Raw genomic sequence first — 21,029 nt, forward strand, 5'->3', positions numbered from 1 at the left:
AAGCGGGAGCTGGAAGCATGTAAATATAATAATAACCACAGCAGCCAAGAAGAGTGCCTGAGGAGCCCATTTGTAAGTAAGCTATTAAGACTCAACTGTACACTGTGTTCGTGTTTTCCTCCGGAAAAAATAAGTTCCGTTGGAGCAGCCTTTCAACGCCTCTCTCTGTCTCCCGCAAGCAAAGTTGACCCAGACAACAAAGTAAAGCTAGTTTTCGGCTACCAGCCCGACAGGGAACCGGACGTATTAGCCAGAGGTCCCTTTACTACGTTTCGGAGCCGCGGACCTTCAGTAACAGTAATAAATCACAGCAATAGTACATTCACGTAGTTGTAAACAGCATGATAATATATTAAGTATTCCAAAGTATTCAGAATACGTTACTCTCATTGAGTAACGTAACGGAATACGTTACAGAATACATTTTGGGGCATGTATTCAGTATTCTGTAGTGGAATACATTTTAAAAGTAACCTTCCCAACACTGTCTAAGAGTCACAGACATGTGCAAAACTTAAATTACTTTTTAGATTCAATTAACTCAACTGTGGGCTTATTCCCACTCCCATCCAGCGTTTAACATGCAAAGTAAAAACGCCCCCAAAAGACCTGTTCACATGTGATTGGTTAATAGGTTACCATGAGATCAAGTCTCTCTTGGTCACGGGTTCCTCCCGCTCAGTATCATTCAGTTGCTTTCCGCTTGCTTCCTGAAGTCAGCGGATCTCTCCAGTGCAGCAGTAGTTTGGTGAGTAAAAAACGATCATCTGTGGATGTGTAGCTGCTGTTGTGACTTTCTACCAGACACAGACTCACTCAGAGAGTTAGTGTTACTATGTTGGTCATCTAATTTCCTCTTTTATAAAGTCAGTTAAATTACATCTGATATAACCAGTTATTATATATATATATTTTTGTTGTTGTTGTTGTTTTAAGGATTATTACCTTTAAGAAAAAACTGGCAAGTTTACAAGTTTCAGATGAAGTCCTAGTGAACTTGGGTCTGAGTTGCTTTTATGTGTAAGCCACACCTGAGCTCTTCAAGCAGTCCTTTAGGTTTGAGAGGAGGGACTATAGCAGTCTGTTTGCTCACTGTGTGCCTTTGGAGTGTCGACCAGGAAGTCAATAAAATGTCTGTGAAATGAAACTCCAACTTAACACATGCATTACATACATAAAGAAAAATGTAACACCTTGTAACAAGTAACATCTTGGCTAATAATTCTTTTATACTTCTTAATTTATGATCTTAACATTCTGGTTGAGTTCATTTTTATGTGTATCTTTTTATAGTACATTCCTGGAAGCAGCAGAGTGTGCACCCAGCCACGAGGAGATACTAACTCTCAGGTGAACCCTTATGTCAGCGTGAATCTTTAGGTTTTTAATGTTTTTGATATCTGAGGTCTGGTATAACAACACCACCTACTATGACCTCAGTAATACCTTAGAACTTAGCAAATCTCTTTTAAGCAAATGTCTATTCTAGTTTTGTAATTATAAGCACATACAGATGGCTGTTAAACCCCTGGCATCCAAAACTCATGGGGAAGTTTCAAATTTTCCAGGAGCTGCACAAAAAAACTGTATCAATTAATTCCAGGCTAATATGTATTATTGCTTTTAGGATTCATTATTATTAATAATAATTAATCATTAATTAAACGATACAGTTGCAAAATATAACAAAAAGAGGTCTAATAAATACAAATAACTCTAATTATAAATATCCCAGTATATTTCACAAAATTAAATGTATATAGTCGGCACTGACACCAATTAAGCAGATGAAATAAGAAATACTTTAAGAAGTTGGTTCTTTTCTTCACAAGGTGTTGCTGAAAGGAGTGCCACAGGCTGTTGAATAAATTATACACCACCAGCTCCCCCGAGTGTCCATTTCATCACACAACAAGCAACATATGGGAGAAAGATCATACATGAATTTTGAACTTGTCTTTGGGTTTGAAAATTAAATTTTATTTAGAATTGTTTACAAATAACAATTTGACTGTGGTGCTTGTAAAATTTTAATCTTCCTACAGTTTTGAGTTTAAAATGATCAGATTTTCATACACACTGCCTCAGTGTCTTAAACAATGTTTTAATACATACTGTAGTGGAAAGACAATGGGATTTTTTCCTCTCTTTCATAAAAACTGAAAATTTTATAATTTCTTAAAGCACATTTGGATATATGTGATTTTTTTCCGTTTTGTTTGATATTCATCTCATTTAGTATGTTTTTGATGTAGTTTTTTTGACACTTCACAAGTAAACGGGACCCTATTCTAGAAAATATGTTAAACAAAGTCTGCATATTAAAAAAAGGAGGAAAGACAAAAAACCCCAACCTAATATTAAAGCCAGAAATCACACACATACACACACACAGACCAAAAAACCCCCACCATAATTATTGTTTTTATTATTGTCTTTATTGCCAGAATACACAGTTCTTCCTTTGAGTGACTAATGCACATTTATTATTCAAGTTTTAGCATTTATTCAGTGTAAGTTATGACTTGCTGAACATGCTGAGCATTATAGATTGCTACAATATTTGGCATAACAAGTTGGTACTAATATCAAAATGTCCCTCATTAGAAATAGAAAGTTGAAGAATTTACATCCTTGATTTTTAAAATGTCTGGCACCTAAGTTGGCTAGATACGTCACCAGGGACCCAGTGGGTAGTAAGAAGTTAATAAAACTACCTATACTATCAGCAGACGACTCTTGGCCTGCATTTATAGGAATGAACTGTTTTCCATCTTATGCATATGAATGCACTGATGCTGGATTTAGTCATGAGATTACAAACAACAAAAGTGGGATAAAGCCACACTCTTATAAACAGTATGGAGATGATAACTTGGCATCAATCTATAAAACAAAATCCATATAGGTTCCTAAAAGGGGTAAAGGGTTTGTTAGGAAGGGGCTTATTGAGTGTGAGTATAGAGAGGTGGAATTCCTACCATGACTCATAACTTCTCATTCATGTATTCTGCATTGGGCATCGTATTGAAGCTATCCATATCTATTCTTGTAACATAATGATTTCTTTTCAGAATAAATCTGAATCTGTGAACATGGCTCAGAAAAACATCAAAGTTGAAGTAAGTAGCCTATGTATTCTGTTGTCAGCGGCTAAATTGCATCACAGTTTTTTGATCTGAGAGTAGTTTCTAATTGTTTTTGTTACATTTTCCAGTGGGACAAGTTGTAGTCACTTAAGCTCTTTACTTTCTGAAAATCCAGTGCAAATACTAGCAGTGAAATTAGAAATTGCAGTAATGATGGCAAAGATTCCAAACAGTGAGGCCAGCAACTCACTTATGTGCCCTCTCTTCATGATGTAGCAATGTAAAATAAAAGGGTTTACATAGCTAGCTGGGTTTTTTAGCATGTCATAATGCAGCTTATGGCCATATCACCTTGAGCACACCCAATCATGTTTGATCTCGGACGCCAAGCAGGGTCAAGCCTGGTTAGTACTTGTATCGGAGCATCTAATTATGCAGTTCATGCAGAGTGAACAGGAGTGAATGTACCTAAATTGTGCATTAAAATGTTTCACACACAAAATCTGGGATTTATCTATCATTTCTTGCTTCAATTTGTCCCTTTTACATGTTCCTGTTTTTAAAACAGACAGTTGTTTTTATGTCTGGTGAACAAAATGTGTCCCTCCACCCAGTAATATTAAAGAGTCTACACTGAGTCTACATTGGAAGCCATTACATTTCTCTATCAAATGAAAAACTTTAAACACCTTACACTCTTCTGTAAGAGAAAACACATTACATAGTCTGGCTAATAGTCCTGTAATGCTTTGTCATTCATTACCTTGATATTTGTCATTTGCATTGACCCAGTTCATTTTTTTGTGCATCTTTCTTCATCAGGCCAGCCCTGCGAGCAGAAGCGTGAAAACAGAGCCAGAGGAAGCTACAGCCTGTCAGGTGAGCTTCTGGACCGTTTCATCTGACAAAGGTTCCTGCCTGAGCCCACGTGCAGAACTAACTATTTTTTTTATTTTTTATTTTTTTAGTTTATTTAATGAAGTCATGCAAAATTTTATTTTCATACTATGAAACACCTGATGGACCGCAGCCGCAGTGATGGTCTTGGAGCAATACTGATTATAATACCAACACCAACACAGTTATATCTCGGGAAGGGAATGGATAAGAACAAAATTAAAATTAATTCATTTTACAAATGTTTGCATTACTCTGTAAGATGTCCAGAAATGCATTGTCACATAATTACCATTTAACCAACCCACACAAGAACACAATCCCTATCCTAATGAGGAAACACATGATCTTTCTCTTAGTCTCTAGGGTTGAACACAAAGCCAACAGCACAGAGACTTTAAAGTGATCACCATAATTATTGTACTTTGGAAACATGAACAGGTAGAAACGGAGACTGCAGCCTGACTGCCTAGTTGGCCTGGGGTCAGCATTCACTCACCTTTAAGGTCACTCTTTAAGGTGACTGATAAATATTTAGGATGGGTCAAATGCCGAGTCAGCGTATGAAGACACGGTACCTTCCCTGTTATCTTAAATGTGTAGAAATGGGATCTGTTGATGTCTTCTGTCAACAGACATGACATTATGCCATAAACAGTGAATTGAGTTTCATTAACATTCAAATTATTTTGAATCAGCATAATTTTTTTCCATCTGTTTTTCTGTTGTTTTGTTAAACTTCATAGACTCCTGTACCCAGTCCAGTTAAAAAAAACAAAAAACAAGAAGAATAATGGCTTTAAAAATGTTGTTTATGAACAAAATGCATTACATTTTGTTTTTGGTACATTAGCAGCCTCTAACTTCCATTTCCCCACTCTGATTTCCTGCAGGAACCACATGAACATCAGTTCAGAGTGAAGTTCAGTTCTGATGAGATATACACCATTGACTGTGTTCAACCCTGCACAGTGCTGGAGGCCATAAAACCCTTAAAAAAATTTAAGAAGATGGTTAAGGGTGCAGATGGAAATGTTATCATTCAGATGGGTACAGGAGACGACGAATCAATTGTTCCAACACATTTCCCGTGTTCTTGTGTTGGGGATCATGAGGTTCTGACCATTTCATGTAAAGCAGAAAAAGTAGAATCGGCTCAGGTCCAAGATTCCAAAATAGTACATCCAAGAGATGCCTATTCTGTCTTTTACATTGATACAAAGGGAGGACTAAATGCCAAAAAAAAAAAGCTTTTTAAAAGTGGCACTTTAAAACAGTTCAGGTATCTCTGTGTTTACGGAGAGAAGGGGATAACTGTGGCGGAGGCTCTAAAAAGAGATGGCCGCTTCACTGATGACCTGGGCTACTTTGAGCTGGTTAACATCAATGACAAATGTAAGACTGAGTGCACAGACAGAATTGATAATCTGGAAAATAAGAAATTCCAGATATGTCTTCCACGAGGAGCAAATACTGAAGCAAAAGAATTAAATCAACAGGCTGACCATGTGCAACTCAAACAGCAAAAACGAAAACAAGCAACAAATAATGCACAACGAAAGACAGAAATAAGATTAATCTTAAATGTAGCACAGCGGACAGGAATCAGTCTAAAAAGAGCAGCCGAAGAAACAGACAGCAGCATTGACCCTAAGGAGGTTTATGAGCTACTGTGTAAGCAGTACCCACGTCTGAAACAATGGATGAAAAGTAGATTCCATGAAAATTCTTTTCAGGAAACACTGAAAATACTGAGAAAGGATAATTTTGGAAAGATCCAACAGTCTTTTAGTGAAATTCACAAAGTCAGGTTGCTGCTAGAGCTGAGTGAGTCAGTTTGTTTCATAACTGGTTCCTTCATAAAGCAGGGCACAGGTTTTGTGCTATTTGACAACTATGTCTTGACGAATGCCCACTTATTCAAATACTATATTGACTCAAAATTACCTAATTGGCATGAAATTGCAAATGTTACAGTTGTCTTTAACTTCGAAACACAAGAGTTTAAAGAAATGAACAAGATTAATGCCAAGGTGTTTGTTGGCGACGCTGAATTAGATTACATCATACTTAAGCTAGAAAAAACTGAAGCGCCGCTAGAAACAGAGAGCCAGGTTCCACCAGGGCTCCTCAAGAGATTTGGACCTGTACCTTTAGATGGTGAGGCCTGTGTTGTTGGACACCCAGGAGAAGGAGTGAAAAAAATGGATCCTACATGTGTCATTGAGAAAGACAAACGAGAGGAGGCTGTTAACAAAAATTTAGAGGACTACAAGGAATATTTCATCACTCTTTATGCAATCAATCAGGCGATCAAAAATGACCCATATGAAAATATCTATGTGACCTACAACACTTTCATGTATCACGGCTCTTCTGGCTCCCCAGTATTTGATGCTACTGGACAAGTGTTTGGTTTGCACAGTGGGGGATTTTTCTGGGTTTCCAAAAACTAAACAGAGTGTGATTGAGTATTCCTTTCCTCTGCTCACTATATTTGAAAACTTTGTGGGTATTCTGAAGAAAAGGGGAATGAGAATCTGTTGGCAAGAGTTGAGAAGGAGGCAAAGGGAAATCAATACCTAGAAAACATTATTAAGTCTGTTGTGGGGTCAAATCAAGACATGCCTGAGGCTTTGGAAGAATGCTCAGATAAAATGGAGTGTGACTGAAATGCTCGAGGCTGAGCTTAGGTAGGTAGCCAGATCTAAAAATTCTCCAGCAAGAGGGAAAACATAGGCCGAGGAGCCGAGGGTAATACAGCACATTCTGAGGAGGCAATGGACATCAGTTAGGCAAGAGTCAAAGCACATATGGCTGTATAGAGACAAACTGATCACAGTAATTAGTTTGCCTGCCTGAAGATCTGCCTTCTGTTTTATATAGACCATAGTTGAACTTTTATTTTGAATTCTGTTTAGCTTTTAGTATGCTGTTTACTTATTTCAATTTGGTTTGTAGTGTCAGTTGTTGTTGTTGTTATTATTATTATTATAATCATCATTATTATCATTGTCATCAATATTACTCGGGGGGTTGACTTAGACATAGACTTCTCAAGTCTTGATAACCAGGTTGAAAAATGTAGCCATTTTGGCAAAGACTTAAACTGAGGACAAATTGTTTAATTTTTACTTTAATGTATGTACAGTTGTTGTTTTTTTTTGTTCTTTTTTTTCAAAAGTGCATTTCGTGTTGTTATTTCAGTTATCAAGATGTTTTTTTTCAGATTAATTTTACTTTCTTATAATAACCTTAAAACCGGCTCAATAAATTTAACTTTGTCATCACAAAAATTTAAATAGTAAATAGTTTTTTTATGAGCCTTTAATTCTTAATTCTTAATGCTTGTAACCTGATTGGTATGTATTCAAGTGAAGTTCGACTTAATGCTTTATTAAAATCTACTTGGATAAATATTCTGTTCTGATGTTGGACAGTATTCATTATTTGTTATGTTTGCTTTAGTTTGTATTAACGAGGAAAATTAATGTTTTTGTGAAGATTTTGGTTGTTAATAAATGAGAAGTGAAGCAACACAGCATGTAGTAGTTTGACTCTATCTTAAAATGTGACCTGCCAATAATTTCGTCAATTCATTTTTACCTTTTCAGATATTTGAAGTTTTCAATGTTTTGTTGTGGGAAAAAGTCATTCTTGTTGTTGTTTTGTTTTTTGTTTGATTGTGAACTTTAACATATAGTGAAGTTAAAATTGCAATAAAATAAGTTCAGAAGTGAATCAGTAAATGTACTTTTTAGACCAGAGTAGAAAGATTTGCTCCTCGAGAAGTCTGTTTTGAGAGTTTCAATTACTTTTTTTTTTTAAAGATTTCTGTATACAGGACTTTTTTCGAAAACCACTTATAGAGAAAATTACGACAATGACAGGAGCATTTTGAAACTTCATCATCAGACTGCATCTTTTTCCAGTCACTTAATGATTACTCTCTTTGTGACTGAACACATTAGGCTTTGTTTATTTGAACTTGTGCCCTTGGAAGTCTGTACTGTAAAACAGGATTTTGAGCTTAGATAAATTTAACCTGGAGTTTAGTTTCCTCTACTTGACATCTGAAGAAGGCAAAGTGTCTTTCAGAAGGGATTTTTGGTTTCTCAATACATATTGTCATGGTAGCATTATTCATCTCCTCCTAACTCTGATGATGTACTCCAGCTGAGAATTGTTCTTCCCTGATCCAAATGAATGTTAGATTTCACAATATTTTTCTTCACATTTCTTTAGTTGGTGGGTTACTCGGTTTTCTGTCATACATTTTGTTAGCAAAGTGGATATCACTTAATGCTTTTGATCTTATACTATTCATCATGGGCATAAATGTCTAGTTTTAGACTTTTAATGGATACAGCAGTTAAGTTAGAATCAGGAACTAGGCAGAGCAAGGCCAGTCTTGTCAGGCCCCAATTTAAAGTTTCTGCCTCCAGTCTCCCACCAATAGCCAGCTGCCACCTTGCACTTACATTACAGAAAAGATGCATACATACAAAGATATATACATAACAGAAAAAATGAACAGCACCACCACCAGGCCAAGGTTAGATTAAATACAAATTTTAAACTCATTAAAGATGTATGTTGTACAATCACAAATACCACGATATTCATGCCCATGATGAATTTATGCAAACATTTGACCACAGACACAAACACATGTAGGTTTTGTATGTATGTGTGTGTGCCCGACTTGAAACATAATCACACACATAATCACACACACACTGCAATCCGTTAGATATGACAGTCATTGCTCTAAAGTGGGAGGTTTTGTGGTGCAATTTAGCCAGGACAGTTTTTTAAACTATAGTTTTAAATGAAACAGTTTAATTATTAAATAGAAAGATGTTAACAAGCCACAAAAATGTATGTCACACTCACACTCCCGCCATACGTTTCATGCTGAGCAGATTTGTCTCTGTGATGCAAATGGGTTGAAATAAACAGATATGGGCGGGGCTATTTGCGGATTTGTTCCCGGTGAAGAGGCGCCAGTATTGACTGCTCTGACTCACTCTCGCACCGAAGCGGTCAGAGGACTGAGCGCTCGCCCAACTTTCGCTCTTATTCACCCGATCATCAACTTTACGAGCTGCTGTCACAAAATCTTGTGGATCTTTGCTCCACTTCCCACCTGCTTTCAGCGCATGTTTGTGAAAGTCAGCGGCTCTCTCAGCCTGAGCTGAGAAACATCTGGAAACATCTGGAGGAAAGGTGAGTTGTAACTTTCTCACCCGTGTTTGTATCTCAGAGGATATAGGCTAATTTACACCAGTGAAACCTGCTCAAAAACTGACCTAGATTAAATAGTGTGTGAAGCTGGATTTAAGAAATACCTGTGTAAGGGCAGGCGGGACTGACACAGTTAAACAGTTCTTTATTAAACAACACCGGAAGACTCTATATACAGGTGGGGGAGGGTCCGTGCTCCAGGGGTCTAAACTCGCTCAGTTCCATTGTAAAAATCTAAAACCATATTATACATAAAATACACGATTACCTAAAAGAAATCAATAAATGCACAAAAACTTCAACTAGTGCTTCATCAGACTGGATGAGTAACGGGAATCACTCACTGTCGGATCTGAGAGTGCTAAAATGATACTGTTACTGGAGCCATTGAAACTTCATCCATCTGCAGAGAAAAAGCAGCTGCACACACCTCTAAATGTGAACATGAAATGTCTTAAAGGTGCTTTAAAAGTCCAAACATCCACAGCTGCAAACATCTAACTGGCACTACCCCCTATCCTAAAAAGGATCCTCATTGCATCATTATATGCAGCAGCTTCTTCATGCTGCATTGTTTGTAGGATGACCACAAGGGGGCAGTATATAGCGCTGTGCAATACGCTTTAAACAAAGCCACTTTAACTGGGCATCAACAAAAGCTGAAGCGGAAATCCAGTTCATTGAGTTTCAGAAACATGTCACTGAGGTATGCCACAAGGTTTCAGAAGAAAGTTGTGACAGTTAAATCTGAAACTTCATCCATCTGCAGAGAAAAGCGGCTGTCACGCACCTTATCATTAAGGTGCTCTTCTTTGACATAGAAATTTGCCTGCTGATTGTATTATTGGACAGAGGAATAGCTCATAGTTTGCTGGCTGCTGTGTCATCAATCATAGTGAAAACCATAGCCACAGCACAGGGAGTATTAATTCTTTGGCAGTTGTGCGGCTTTTGAGACTGTGCCACTCAGTAGACAACTTTATAGGAGATGAGATGAGCATCTGCCGGCACAAATGCAGCTTTAGTAAAGAGACACTGTTCTTTGCTGAACCAAACCATTGAGACTCTGAAGAACAAAGTGCTTCCTGCAGCCTTTCTTTTGCATGCATCAGGCACACGCACCAAGGAAATGTGCTTCATACAGTTATTAGACCAGTCTTATCTTAACATGGCCCAGCTTCGTTCTGGTTGTAATTTCAGAATCTAAGATATTTAATGTACCATAATAATTCATACCAGAAAAAAAATGTACTTCTTCTGGTGTAAGTCCTTCTAAGCAACCTTAGCTGCTTGGCTCTATGCTGATTAGTTCAGAGGCTCAAGTGTACGACCTGAGTGAAGTTGGCCCCCCCACCTTCTTCAAATCCAACAAAAGTGGTATCAAACGTTTGTGCTACATTTGTGCTGGTTTGTGCTGCAAAAAATTTTGTTTGTGCTGCTATCATTTTAAAGATATTAATAAAAATTTCTAGAGGTCATCAGGGGTCAACCAGCGCCCCCCACACACACACACACATTAATGGAATCAAACAAAACTGGTATCATTCAACTGGGCTACCTTTGTGCTGGTTTGTGCTGCTAAAATTGTCGTTTGTGCTGCTTCTGTTTTAAAGATATTAACGAAAATGTAAAGGTCAAAAGGTCAACCAGCCCCCCCACATTACCCAAACCAAAGAAAAATGATGTCAAACATTTGTGCTACGTTTGTGCTGCAAAAAATTTTCGTTTGTGCTGCTAACATTTCAAAAATATTAATAAAATAATGTCCTGATGCGTGCTCAATCATCCAGGTAAGTAAATTCCAAAAGGTTGATTCTGTTCATCTGGACATTTTCAGTGGGAGACACGTTTTGTCACTCATCCAAGTGACTTCTTCAGTCTCATCTGACTGCAGGTTTCCCCAACCTTATAAACAGTACATTTGCATAGTGAAGGAAACTAGCACCACTGAATGAACAATGTGCTGGGGGGTTAGTTCCATGATTGTTAGTATGCAAATTCTTATGACCATTGATCAACGACTACTAATCAAAGACACAGATTCTCGAATGGCCATGAGTACCATTCATAGAGAGTTGGGGAATGGCTGCAATCACAGCATTGTAAGATGGCGAAAGATGTACCCTTGGTCCCCCTTCTCGATTCAGAGATGGTCAGCATCCTGACAGCCTGATGGACGAAGCTGTCTCTCAGTCTGCGGGTTCTGGCCCGGAGGCTCTTTAGTATCCTTCCTGATGGCAGCAAACTGAAGAAGCTGTTGAAGGGATGAGTGGAGTCACCTGTAATGGAGAGGACCTTCCGGATGAGGCAGGCGCAGTAGATCTCCTGGGGAGGGAGGCAAGAGAGGTCCCCACAATCCTCTCCGCTGCTCTCACTACACGTCATTTTTTTTCCTGCAGGACCCAGTGCAGGAGTCATACCACAGTGATGATGCAGTTAGTGAGGATACTCTCAATGGTGCCTCTGTATAAGGTGCTCATAATGAGAGGCGCTAGTGCGCATGTGTGCAATGTAGACTCGTCGGCTAGAGCTCTCCACCGCAGTGTTCTAAAAACATACAGGATATCACGATAAAATCATTTAGGAGCTGGAATTACCGACTGTATCTGTGGATTAATTATTGCATTGTTTATTTAAAATGTCACCGCCAAGAAAGCCAAGGCAAGAATAAGACTATCGACGGATACATTAGCAACGCCAATGTTATCGAGTTTGGCGCTAACGACAACTGTGCAAGCGGGGCCTTGGCTGAGCCTAAAGCTGGCACCTCAGACGACCAGAGTGAAATGTATAAGATATGCCAGGAAATATGCCAGACAATATCTAAATCAATCCTGGAGAAACTCGATGAGCGGTTATATGCTTTTGAGGCTAAGTCAGTGCTATCCGTGACAGGCCGACCTACAGAACCGCTTGGAAGGTCAGGAACTAGCGGTTAACGCGATGGACGAGCGAATGGGAGTGCTTGAGGCCAAATGTGAGTGTTGGAGGAAATCTCCCAAATAGAAGGCTGCCAAAGTAAAACAGAGACACAGTGAGACAATATAATCAATCACATGTACATGGGGTGAACGTCTCTAATGAGAGTCACCCCAGTACTCTTCTTTATTGCAGGTTATATAGGCATGTAGGTTACTCAACAGGGCGGAGGCAGTCTCCGCCTGTTCCCAGAATATAGATTACAAATGTATATCTTGCTAAAGAACATAGATTGCTTAACAGACAAATGCATATCTTGCTAAAACGTTCAGTTCATACTATACTAAACATCTGCTTTCCGTTCCTCTTTACACAGGAACTTGTCTTCACAGGCATATGATAAGCATAGGCAAAGCTTCATGTTTATCAGGGTGAATTGTCATTCAGAGTTTACACAATCACAGCATATCATTCAGAAGTTTACACAGTTACAAGCAAAGCATATTTGAATAATAAACAAAATCTTTTCACAGTGAGGAACTGGCAAAACTTGTCAATCAGTTTCAACCTAAACTATTAGACTTGGAAGCCCGTTCTCGGAGACTTAACATAAAAATCGTTGGCATCAAAGAGGGCTCAGAAGAAGGAGACCGACGGAGTTTATTTCAATCTTATCCCTGAACTACTGGGTAAGGAACACTTCCCATATCCACTTAAGGTCGACCGTGCTCATCGATCTCTATGGCCTATGCCGCAGCGGGCGAGAAGCCGCGTACCATCATCGCTGGTATACATCACTTTCAGACAAAAGAGCTTATTCTACGGCTCGCCAGGATGAAAAAGATGGAGTACAAGGGGAATAAAGTTCTGATCTTCCCAGATTACACCAGCGAAGTAATGAGTCAGCGCCATTCCTTCCGGAACGTGATGCAAGTCCTGAGAGAAGACGGAATAAAATTCCAGCTACGGTACCCGGCGAAGCTGCGTGTGTATTGGAAAGGTGGGGATGTTCCAGAGGTTTTCAATCATCCAGCACAAGCAGAGGCAGCTCACCAACAGAAGAAACACAGTGCTACAGAGAAGGAGTAATGTGTGTACTGGTTGAGATTGCACATCCCTTTTTTTTTTTCTTTTCTCCTCAGTTCAATAAGGTGACCAAGCAATCAGTTTGTATTGTGCGTCACTCTGTGGACTATTAGACTGCAACGGGTTGCTCCTATTATCTGACTTTCTGGCGTTTTCGTTTTCTTCATTTGTATGTTAACTATTAACGCATTGTGGCGCTAATCGGCTCTCGCCAAAAGCGCGTAGTTTATCAAAATTATCTGGCAATGTGTCACAGCTCTGTAATATATTCGAATATTTGAAAATTAATATTAGTTAAATAAGTGGTTGGTTGCGGTGGAGGGCATTGCGACTTTGACAAGTGAGGTTTGCAATTTGCCCAGCAGCCTCTGTTTTGCTTATTGGGGGTAGATTAGCGTCATGTTTGGGAGACGCAGGGGGTTGGGCGGGTCTTGTTTGTTTGTCTGTTTATTTGCTTTTCTTTGTTCTGTTTTTTTGGGGGTTTTTTGTTTGTTTTTTTTTGTTTTGTGGCTCGGATGTGTGTATTCTATTTTTTCTATGCTATGCAAGATTAAATTCTTGAATTTGATCACTTATAATTATGATGATTGATGTCCAGGGTGGTGTAAAGGCAGAGGGGGGGAAATTTGCACTTGATCTCATGGAATGTGAAGGGGCTGGGTAGTTCTATAAAAAGGGGGAACGTTTTTAAGCATTTGAAATCCTTATCGGCAGATATTATCTTTCTGCAAGAGACTCATATTAAAAAAGACACACAAGATAGATTAAAGTGCACTTGGGTATCTCAGATATATCAGTCACCATTCACCTCGCATGCGCGTGGTGTCGCAATACTCTTTGGGAAGAATGTCCCCTTCCAAATGACTTCTATGGTTACCGATCCCCTAGGTAGATACATAATGGTCTCTGGTACCATAAATTCTCATCCCTTAACACTCTTAAATATATATGGCCCAAACACAGATGAACCGAGTTTCTTTAAGAGAATTTTTGATCTGCTCCCAGACAACGACTCTAATATAATAGTGGCTGGAGATCTTAACTGCTATCTTGACCCCTTCCTAGATAGATCGTCTACATAATTAGTGTCAGAACCAGTGTGAAAAGATTTTATTATTCAAATATGCTTTGCTTGTAATTGTGTAAAACTCCGAATGACGATTCACCCTGATATGCTTTGCTTGTGATTGTGTAAACTCTGAATGACAATTCACTCTGATAAACATGAAGCCTTGCCTACGCTTATCAAATGCCTGTGAGGACAAGTTCCTGTGTAAAGAGGAACGGAAAATGCCACTTAAGCAGATGTTTAGTATAGTATGAACAGAACGTTTTAGCAAGATATGCATTTGTCTGTTAAGCAATCTATATTCTTTAGCAAGATATACATTTGTAATCTATATTCTGAGAACTGGCGGAGACTGCCTCCGCCCTGTTGTGCCTATATAACCTGCAATAAAGAAGTGTACTGTGTGACTGTCTCTCGAGACGATTCACCCATGTACATGTAATTGATTGATTATATTGTCTCACTGTGTCTCTGTTTTACTTGGCAGCCTTCTATTTGGGAATTTTCCCCCAACATTTCTTGGTCCTTCGAGCCGGATGAGACGGCCTATTTAAAGCAGCTCCCATAAGAGGCACCTCACCAGGTCCCGTCGGTGCGAGAAGCCCACATTGAAGTCTGCCGGCAGCTCACGCACTAGGTGCGTGATAAAACCCAAGAGCGTGAATTCGGGTCTTGGTCAACGTTTTACAAGTGGTCCGCACCGTCGGGGGCTGATCAGGTGCATCTGAAGAAACCAGCGCCAAGGTAGGACAGACTACTTTGAGATAATAAAGGTTTGCGCAAAAACGAAAACGAAACTTAAAAGAAATAGACTCGTCCAAGAGAGACTGGAAGCATTAAGCTCGTCTTGAGGACTGGTAGTCAGCTCGCCCGCAGAGGGTTGGAAGCAGTAAAATAAATATTGAGCTCGTCTAAGAATGATTGGTAGCTCCCCGAAAGGGTAAAATAGGCCTATAAGCTCGCCTAAGAAAGGCTGGAAGCACTACGCTCGCTTTAAGGAAGCTGGTAGCGTGAACGCGCGTTGAAACTGTCTGTCTTTTATTGTCTTTTTTGGTGGAATAAGTTGATTTCTACAGCACAATAAGGAGGCTGAACTATTCCACTGATTTGTTTACTGTCGGTTGCTGAAGTACTGGTGAACTGAGAGGAAGGTCGTGTTTTATCACATAAAGTTGACACCGCTTTTGAGAATAGCTCAAAAGTAGAAGGGCGTGTCAGCCACCTCTCTCTGTTCTCGTGCCAGTGAAAGCGCCGCAGGTGTGTGTGTGTATTACTAAGCGCTAAATACATAAAGAAATAAATAAAATAAGTAGAAATAAACATATAAAACAAATAAGAAAATGGGAAATAAAGCAACAAAACTCACTGCTGACGAGCAGTGGCTAGAAAAGAAATGTCCAGGCGCCGGACAAATTAGTGCATATAGATGGAGAAATCCAAAGAAAACTAAATGTCCCACGTGGGAGGGAAAATGCATTAACTAAATTATAAGAAACCCTCCAAGCAGAAATAAATACTAAAAAGGAAGCTAAAAAGAAATCAAAGCATACACAAGAGTTGTAATATTTTAAAGCATGGAAAGAGGAATGAAGTGGAATAAACAAAAGGTTAAATTAAGGTTAACTTAAATTAAAGCAATGAAACAAAATTGGGAAGACAACCAAGCTGAATGAATAGAATGCATGAAACCAGATAATTCACACAAAATATATTAAATAAAAAGAGAGATGCATAAGGCATATTAAGGCTGTGTCATTGTTCAGCCAAGGAAAATGTCTCCAGCTTGGGAAGGTGTGAAGCTGCAGGTTCACACAGACCCGTGATGGATACATAATAAAATATAAACTAATATACTATTGTATATTAGTAGTAAAGTAGTGTATTGTAATATACTATTGCTGTTATAAAAAGGAAAAACAATACAATGATAACATTAATAATGACATACTATTAATAGGAAGAGGCACCTCAGTCAGTTATGATGTGAGGTGGAAGATTGTTAAAAGTAGTCTGATTCAAGCTTAAGGTTTGCTCAAACTCAGTACAATGATATAGGAGATGAAGAAAATAAGGAAATAACTACACTAATCAGGTGCATAGAGACACTTGACCTGCTCGTAAACCTGTCATCTTAGATGAGACTTTGTTAAGATGAAGACCAAACCTATACTAACAACTAATGAGCCAAACCCTGTATACAACAGCTAAAGCTACACGTTTGAGAAGCTGAATAAAATGAATTAAATATGTGGACACTACCAAGCTGATGAGCAAGTTACACATTTTTTTATTTTTATTTGTTTTTAGAGCAGAAGCTGCATATTAAAGGTCACACATGCAGCTGTCTGTGAGCTCAGTTTTTCCTCACACTTCTGCTCTGTTTCTGGCAGCAGCTTTTTCTTTTTCTTTTGTGTCCTTGATGATGATAAGTCCAGAGCCAGCTGAGAGCTGGGTTATCTGTTTTGTTTTATGTGACAAGGCTGAGAAATTAAAACTTAGTTTCTTGTTTTAAAAAAAAAAAAAAAGAAAAAAAAAAGAGGTTTTGTGTTTCTCAGCCAAGAACAACTACAATTTCATTTTCTGTTTTGAGACAGGATAATAATAATAATAATAAAACAAAGAGTGATGTTTTGCTTAAGTGTTGAAGCAGGCTAATACTGCAACATATCGTCTAGTGCATGATCTGCGAGCAATATATGAAATCATCTTATTTATCTTTAAATAAACTCCAATTATGGAGACCTGAAGTCACATGCTTAGGGCACACCCTCAGGTGAAGGCAGAAAGCTACTAAACAAAGAAAAGAAGCCATACAGAATGCGCCACAGCCACAAAACTAAGTATTCACATTCTTTCTGACTCTTTGTGAGCCTGAGTTATGACCTTGGCTCCCTGTTTTTCTGCTTCCACCAAGGGTGGGGGTGACGCTCCCGTGGCATGTGCTCTGTTCTCTTTACTATCACAAAGAAAAAAAAAAAGAGAGAGGCCCCTACTCTCTGAATACAATATTCTCTTCATAACTCGGCAGTATGAAATGTCATGAAACAGTGTAACTCACTCACAGTAAATCAGCAGTGAATCAGCAGTATAGGATAATACAAACCTATCTAATAAATCTAATGATTTTCAAATTCTTTTAACTAAGAAGTGTGATGCAAACTAAAACTACATACTGATTACACAAGAAGTATGATGTGGCCTACAGCAGTATCATGATTCACTCATTTTGATTACAGGTATAATGTAACATAATCTCACAACTGCTACAAGCACATTTGCCTTTCTTAACACACGCGAGTGAAAGGCAACTGTTAAGAAAATGCCCTTTTGGGTGAGACAGGCCCAGAGGCCCTGCATGCAAGCGTGCACTAACACATATACATGCAATGAAGAGCAGCTTACACTAGAGCACACACTATATGTGCGCCTCTATATCTCACATTGGTGTTAAAACAGGAAAAACTTAATAGTTTTGTTATCAACTGCTGAATTTACCCACTACTGACATTTAACTCTCCAGCTTGCAGGACAATAGGTGAAACGTTTGTGAAAACAGAAGGAAAAATAAAGACACAGAGAGAGTCTGGTATGACCAAGCAGTGATCAGACAATAAATTTAGTTGGTAATACAATAAATTGTGAGATGCTTTCTGCTTGATTGATGCAACACAAGTAATTTACTGTATGGAGGAAATTCTCTTTTGTGATAATCTTTTGAACGTGCATTTCTGTTGACCTGTCAATTTAGCGCATTATAACCTGATATGCAAATTAGCTGATTGATATTAGATTTGAAAAAATAACTGTATTATAAAATAAGTGAATAAGATGTAACAACGGTTGAAATTAGTTTTTTGTTTCTAGTGTGTGGAGAAGGTTTTATCATGGGACACATCTGTTTACACGGGAGGAAACTCCTCATGTGATGCGACATTTAGCAATTTGCAAGTGTGCAGCACATCAGAAGAATGACTATGAAATTACAAAGGGAAACAAAGTCAGGTTGCTGCTAGAGCTGAGCAAGTCAGTTTGTCTCATAACTGGTTCCTCCATAAAGCAGGGCACAGGTTTTGTGCTATTTGACAACTTTGTCTTGACAAATGCCCACTTATTTGAAGACTGGGTTCAATCAAAATTACCTAATTGGCCTGAACATGTAAACATTACTGCTGACTTTAACTTTGAAAAACAAGAATCAGACATGAACAAGATCAATGCCAAGGTGTTTATGGTCAGAGACGACCTAGATTATGCCATACTTAAGCTAGAAACAGAGAATCAGGTTCCACCAGGGCTCCTCAAGAGATTTGGACCTGTACCTTTAGATGGTGCGGCCTGTGTTGTTGGACACCCAGGAGGAGGAGTGAAAAAAATGGATCCTACATGTGTCATTGAGAAAGACAGACGAGAGGAGGCTGTTAGCAAAAATTTAGAGGACATCAAGGAATATTTCATCACTATTTATGCAATCAATCAGGCGATCAAAAATGACCCATATAAAGACATCAGGGTGACCTACAACTCTTTCATGTATCACGGCTCTTCTGGCTCCCCAGTATTCGATGCTTATGGACAAGTATTTGGTTTGCACACTGGTGGATTTTTCTATGACGATCCAAAGCCTAATCACAGTGTGATTGAGTTTTCCTTTCCTCTGCTCACTATATTTAAAAACTTTTTGGATATAATAAAGGGAGATGAGGACATGGTGGGAAGAGTTGAGGAGGCGGCAAAGGGAAATCCACACCTAGAAAACATTATTGCGTCTGTTTTGGGGTCAAAGCAAGACAGACCTGAGGAGCTGTTGCAGGGTGTTCAGGGTAATACAGAAGATTCTGAGGAGGACATGGAGATCAGTCATGCACCAGAATCTCCAGGCACAGCACAGAGAGAGAATAATCACAGTAATTAGTTTGCCTTCCTAAAAGTCTAACTTCTCTTTCACACAGACAAGAGTTGAACTCTTATTTTTAATTCTGTTTAGCTTTTAGTATCAGTTATTATTATTATTATTATTATTATTATTGTAAGGCAGTGACTGGAATAAGTCACAAGGTGTCACTGTTGAGCTGCATATACATTGTAGATTTTAGCAATTTTGAACATTTGTCCTCTGCAGGACACCGTAGTTCAGATTTCTCGTTCGCGCGGGCGCCATCTTGGTTCAGTGTTTACTGTGATTTGCAAAGGTAAGCACTGTCCGTGGTGTACTGCAATGGTTTTGTTTAAAATTAAGTGTTCCACTGTGTCAAATGGCGATTTGCTAAGTATATATTGTGTTTATTGAGATGTTCATGTACTGTCTGATGAGAGTACGAGGAGTTTGTGTGCATGTTTCATTCTGTAATATCTGCCGCGATTTCGGGTTACCTTTCCGCTAGTTAGCAGAGCACTCATTCGGGCAAAGTAATGCAAGATGAAGCATTAGCTTTTCAGCTACAGTTTGCTGGTAATCCGGCTATGTTAGTTTTGTGTCATGCTCATTCCTGAGACCGAAGAATTGTGTAAAGATGCCTTGACTACATGATTATTTTTTGTTTAATGTGTTTTATTTTATATTTATTGTTGGCTTTCACTATGTGTTGATAATCAGGCGCAGTGTTTACTGTGATTTGCAAAGGGCCAGCAGCAGAGTTGGAGTGGTGTTTGCCCCAGCATTTGAATAAACGGCGCGGTCCGAGCCACAAATTGAACGCCTGTGTCCGACTGGTCTCTCTACTGTGCACCCCAATCCAACACAAAATTACACAACGCAGAGTCCGGGGTGTAGGGAGGCCCCTGCACTGGTTGGGTTACATTATCATTACATAGTTGGTGAGTACTCAGGTAGACATCTAAATTCTTGATAACCATTTTCACTGATACTTTTTGGGTTGACAAATGTAACCGTTTTGGAATTATTATTTTTTTTAATTTTATTGTAGTTTTGTAGGTCCAGCTCTTTTTAGTTTTTTTTAAAAAAAAGTGCATTTTGTGTTTTTATTTCAGTTATCAAAATGTTTTCATGCCTATTTTTAGGGGGGGTTTGGATTAATTTTACTTTCTTATTATAACAGAATCAATAAATGTACCTTTGTCAACATAACAAATTTAAATAGTAAACCTTTTGCTTTTATGACCCTTTAAGTTTATTTGAGTGGTTGTGAGCATGATTTTTTCATTGCTCAGCTACTGTAATGAAAACTGTTTTTCTGCTTTTTTTGGCCTTACTGTAGATGTTTAAGATGCTGTAATTCTTTTTTCTTTTTTTTTTTTTTTTTTTTTTGTAATTCTTAATGCTTGTAACCTGACTGGTATGTATTCAAGTGAAGTTACACCTTATGATTTATTAAAGTCCACTTGAATAAATATTCTGTTTTGACGTTGGAGAATCTTCATTATTTGTTACGTTTGCTTTAATTTGTATTAACAAGGAAATTGAATGTTTTTGTGAAGATTTTGGTTGTTAACAAATGAGAAGTGAAGCAACACAGCATGTAAAACAGTTCCACTCTATATCTTAAAATGTTTCCTGCCAATCTTGCCAATTTTGTCAGTTAATTTTCACCTTTTAAACATTTGAAGTTTTCAGTGTCTTGTGGTGGGAAAAAATGCATGCTTATTTGTTTGTTTGATTATGAACTTTGATTTTATTGCAATTTTAACTTCACTATATGTTGTGAGATTATTATATTATCTTATGCCACGTTATACCCCTAGTTAAAGATTGTGAAATTATTATG

At 38.4% G+C, this 21,029-nt stretch overlaps 1 protein-coding gene across 1 annotated transcript; it reads left to right on the top strand.

Annotated features, from left to right (window-relative positions):
- Nucleotides 1–697: 697 nt before the first annotated feature.
- On the top strand, nt 698–19,219 carry LOC120433961 (serine protease FAM111A-like). The gene is made up of 8 exons (XM_039601177.1): nt 698–748; nt 1,294–1,350; nt 3,075–3,122; nt 3,912–3,968; nt 4,880–6,427; nt 12,129–12,210; nt 12,871–13,152; nt 18,501–19,219. Exons 3-8 carry the CDS (start codon nt 3,096–3,098, stop codon nt 19,217–19,219), a joined length of 2,715 nt encoding a protein of 904 aa, XP_039457111.1. The 5' UTR covers nt 698–748; nt 1,294–1,350; nt 3,075–3,095.
- Nucleotides 19,220–21,029: the final 1,810 nt, after the last annotated feature.

Source organism: Oreochromis aureus, linkage group 3 (assembly GCF_013358895.1).
Source record: "Oreochromis aureus strain Israel breed Guangdong linkage group 3, ZZ_aureus, whole genome shotgun sequence".
In the NCBI taxonomy this organism is placed as follows: Eukaryota; Metazoa; Chordata; class Actinopteri; order Cichliformes; family Cichlidae; genus Oreochromis; species Oreochromis aureus.

Bases quoted from the DNA above. Each gene is read 5' to 3' on its own strand.
- LOC120433961 (XM_039601177.1), top strand. From the start codon at position 3,096: ATGGCTCAGAAAAACATCAAAGTTGAA. The intron at 12,211-12,870 runs GTGAGTGTTGGA...TATCCACTTAAG, and splicing joins GGGAGTGCTTGAGGCCAAAT to GTCGACCGTGCTCATCGATC. The intron at 13,153-18,500 runs GTGGGGATGTTC...TTGAAAAACAAG, and splicing joins GCTGCGTGTGTATTGGAAAG to AATCAGACATGAACAAGATC.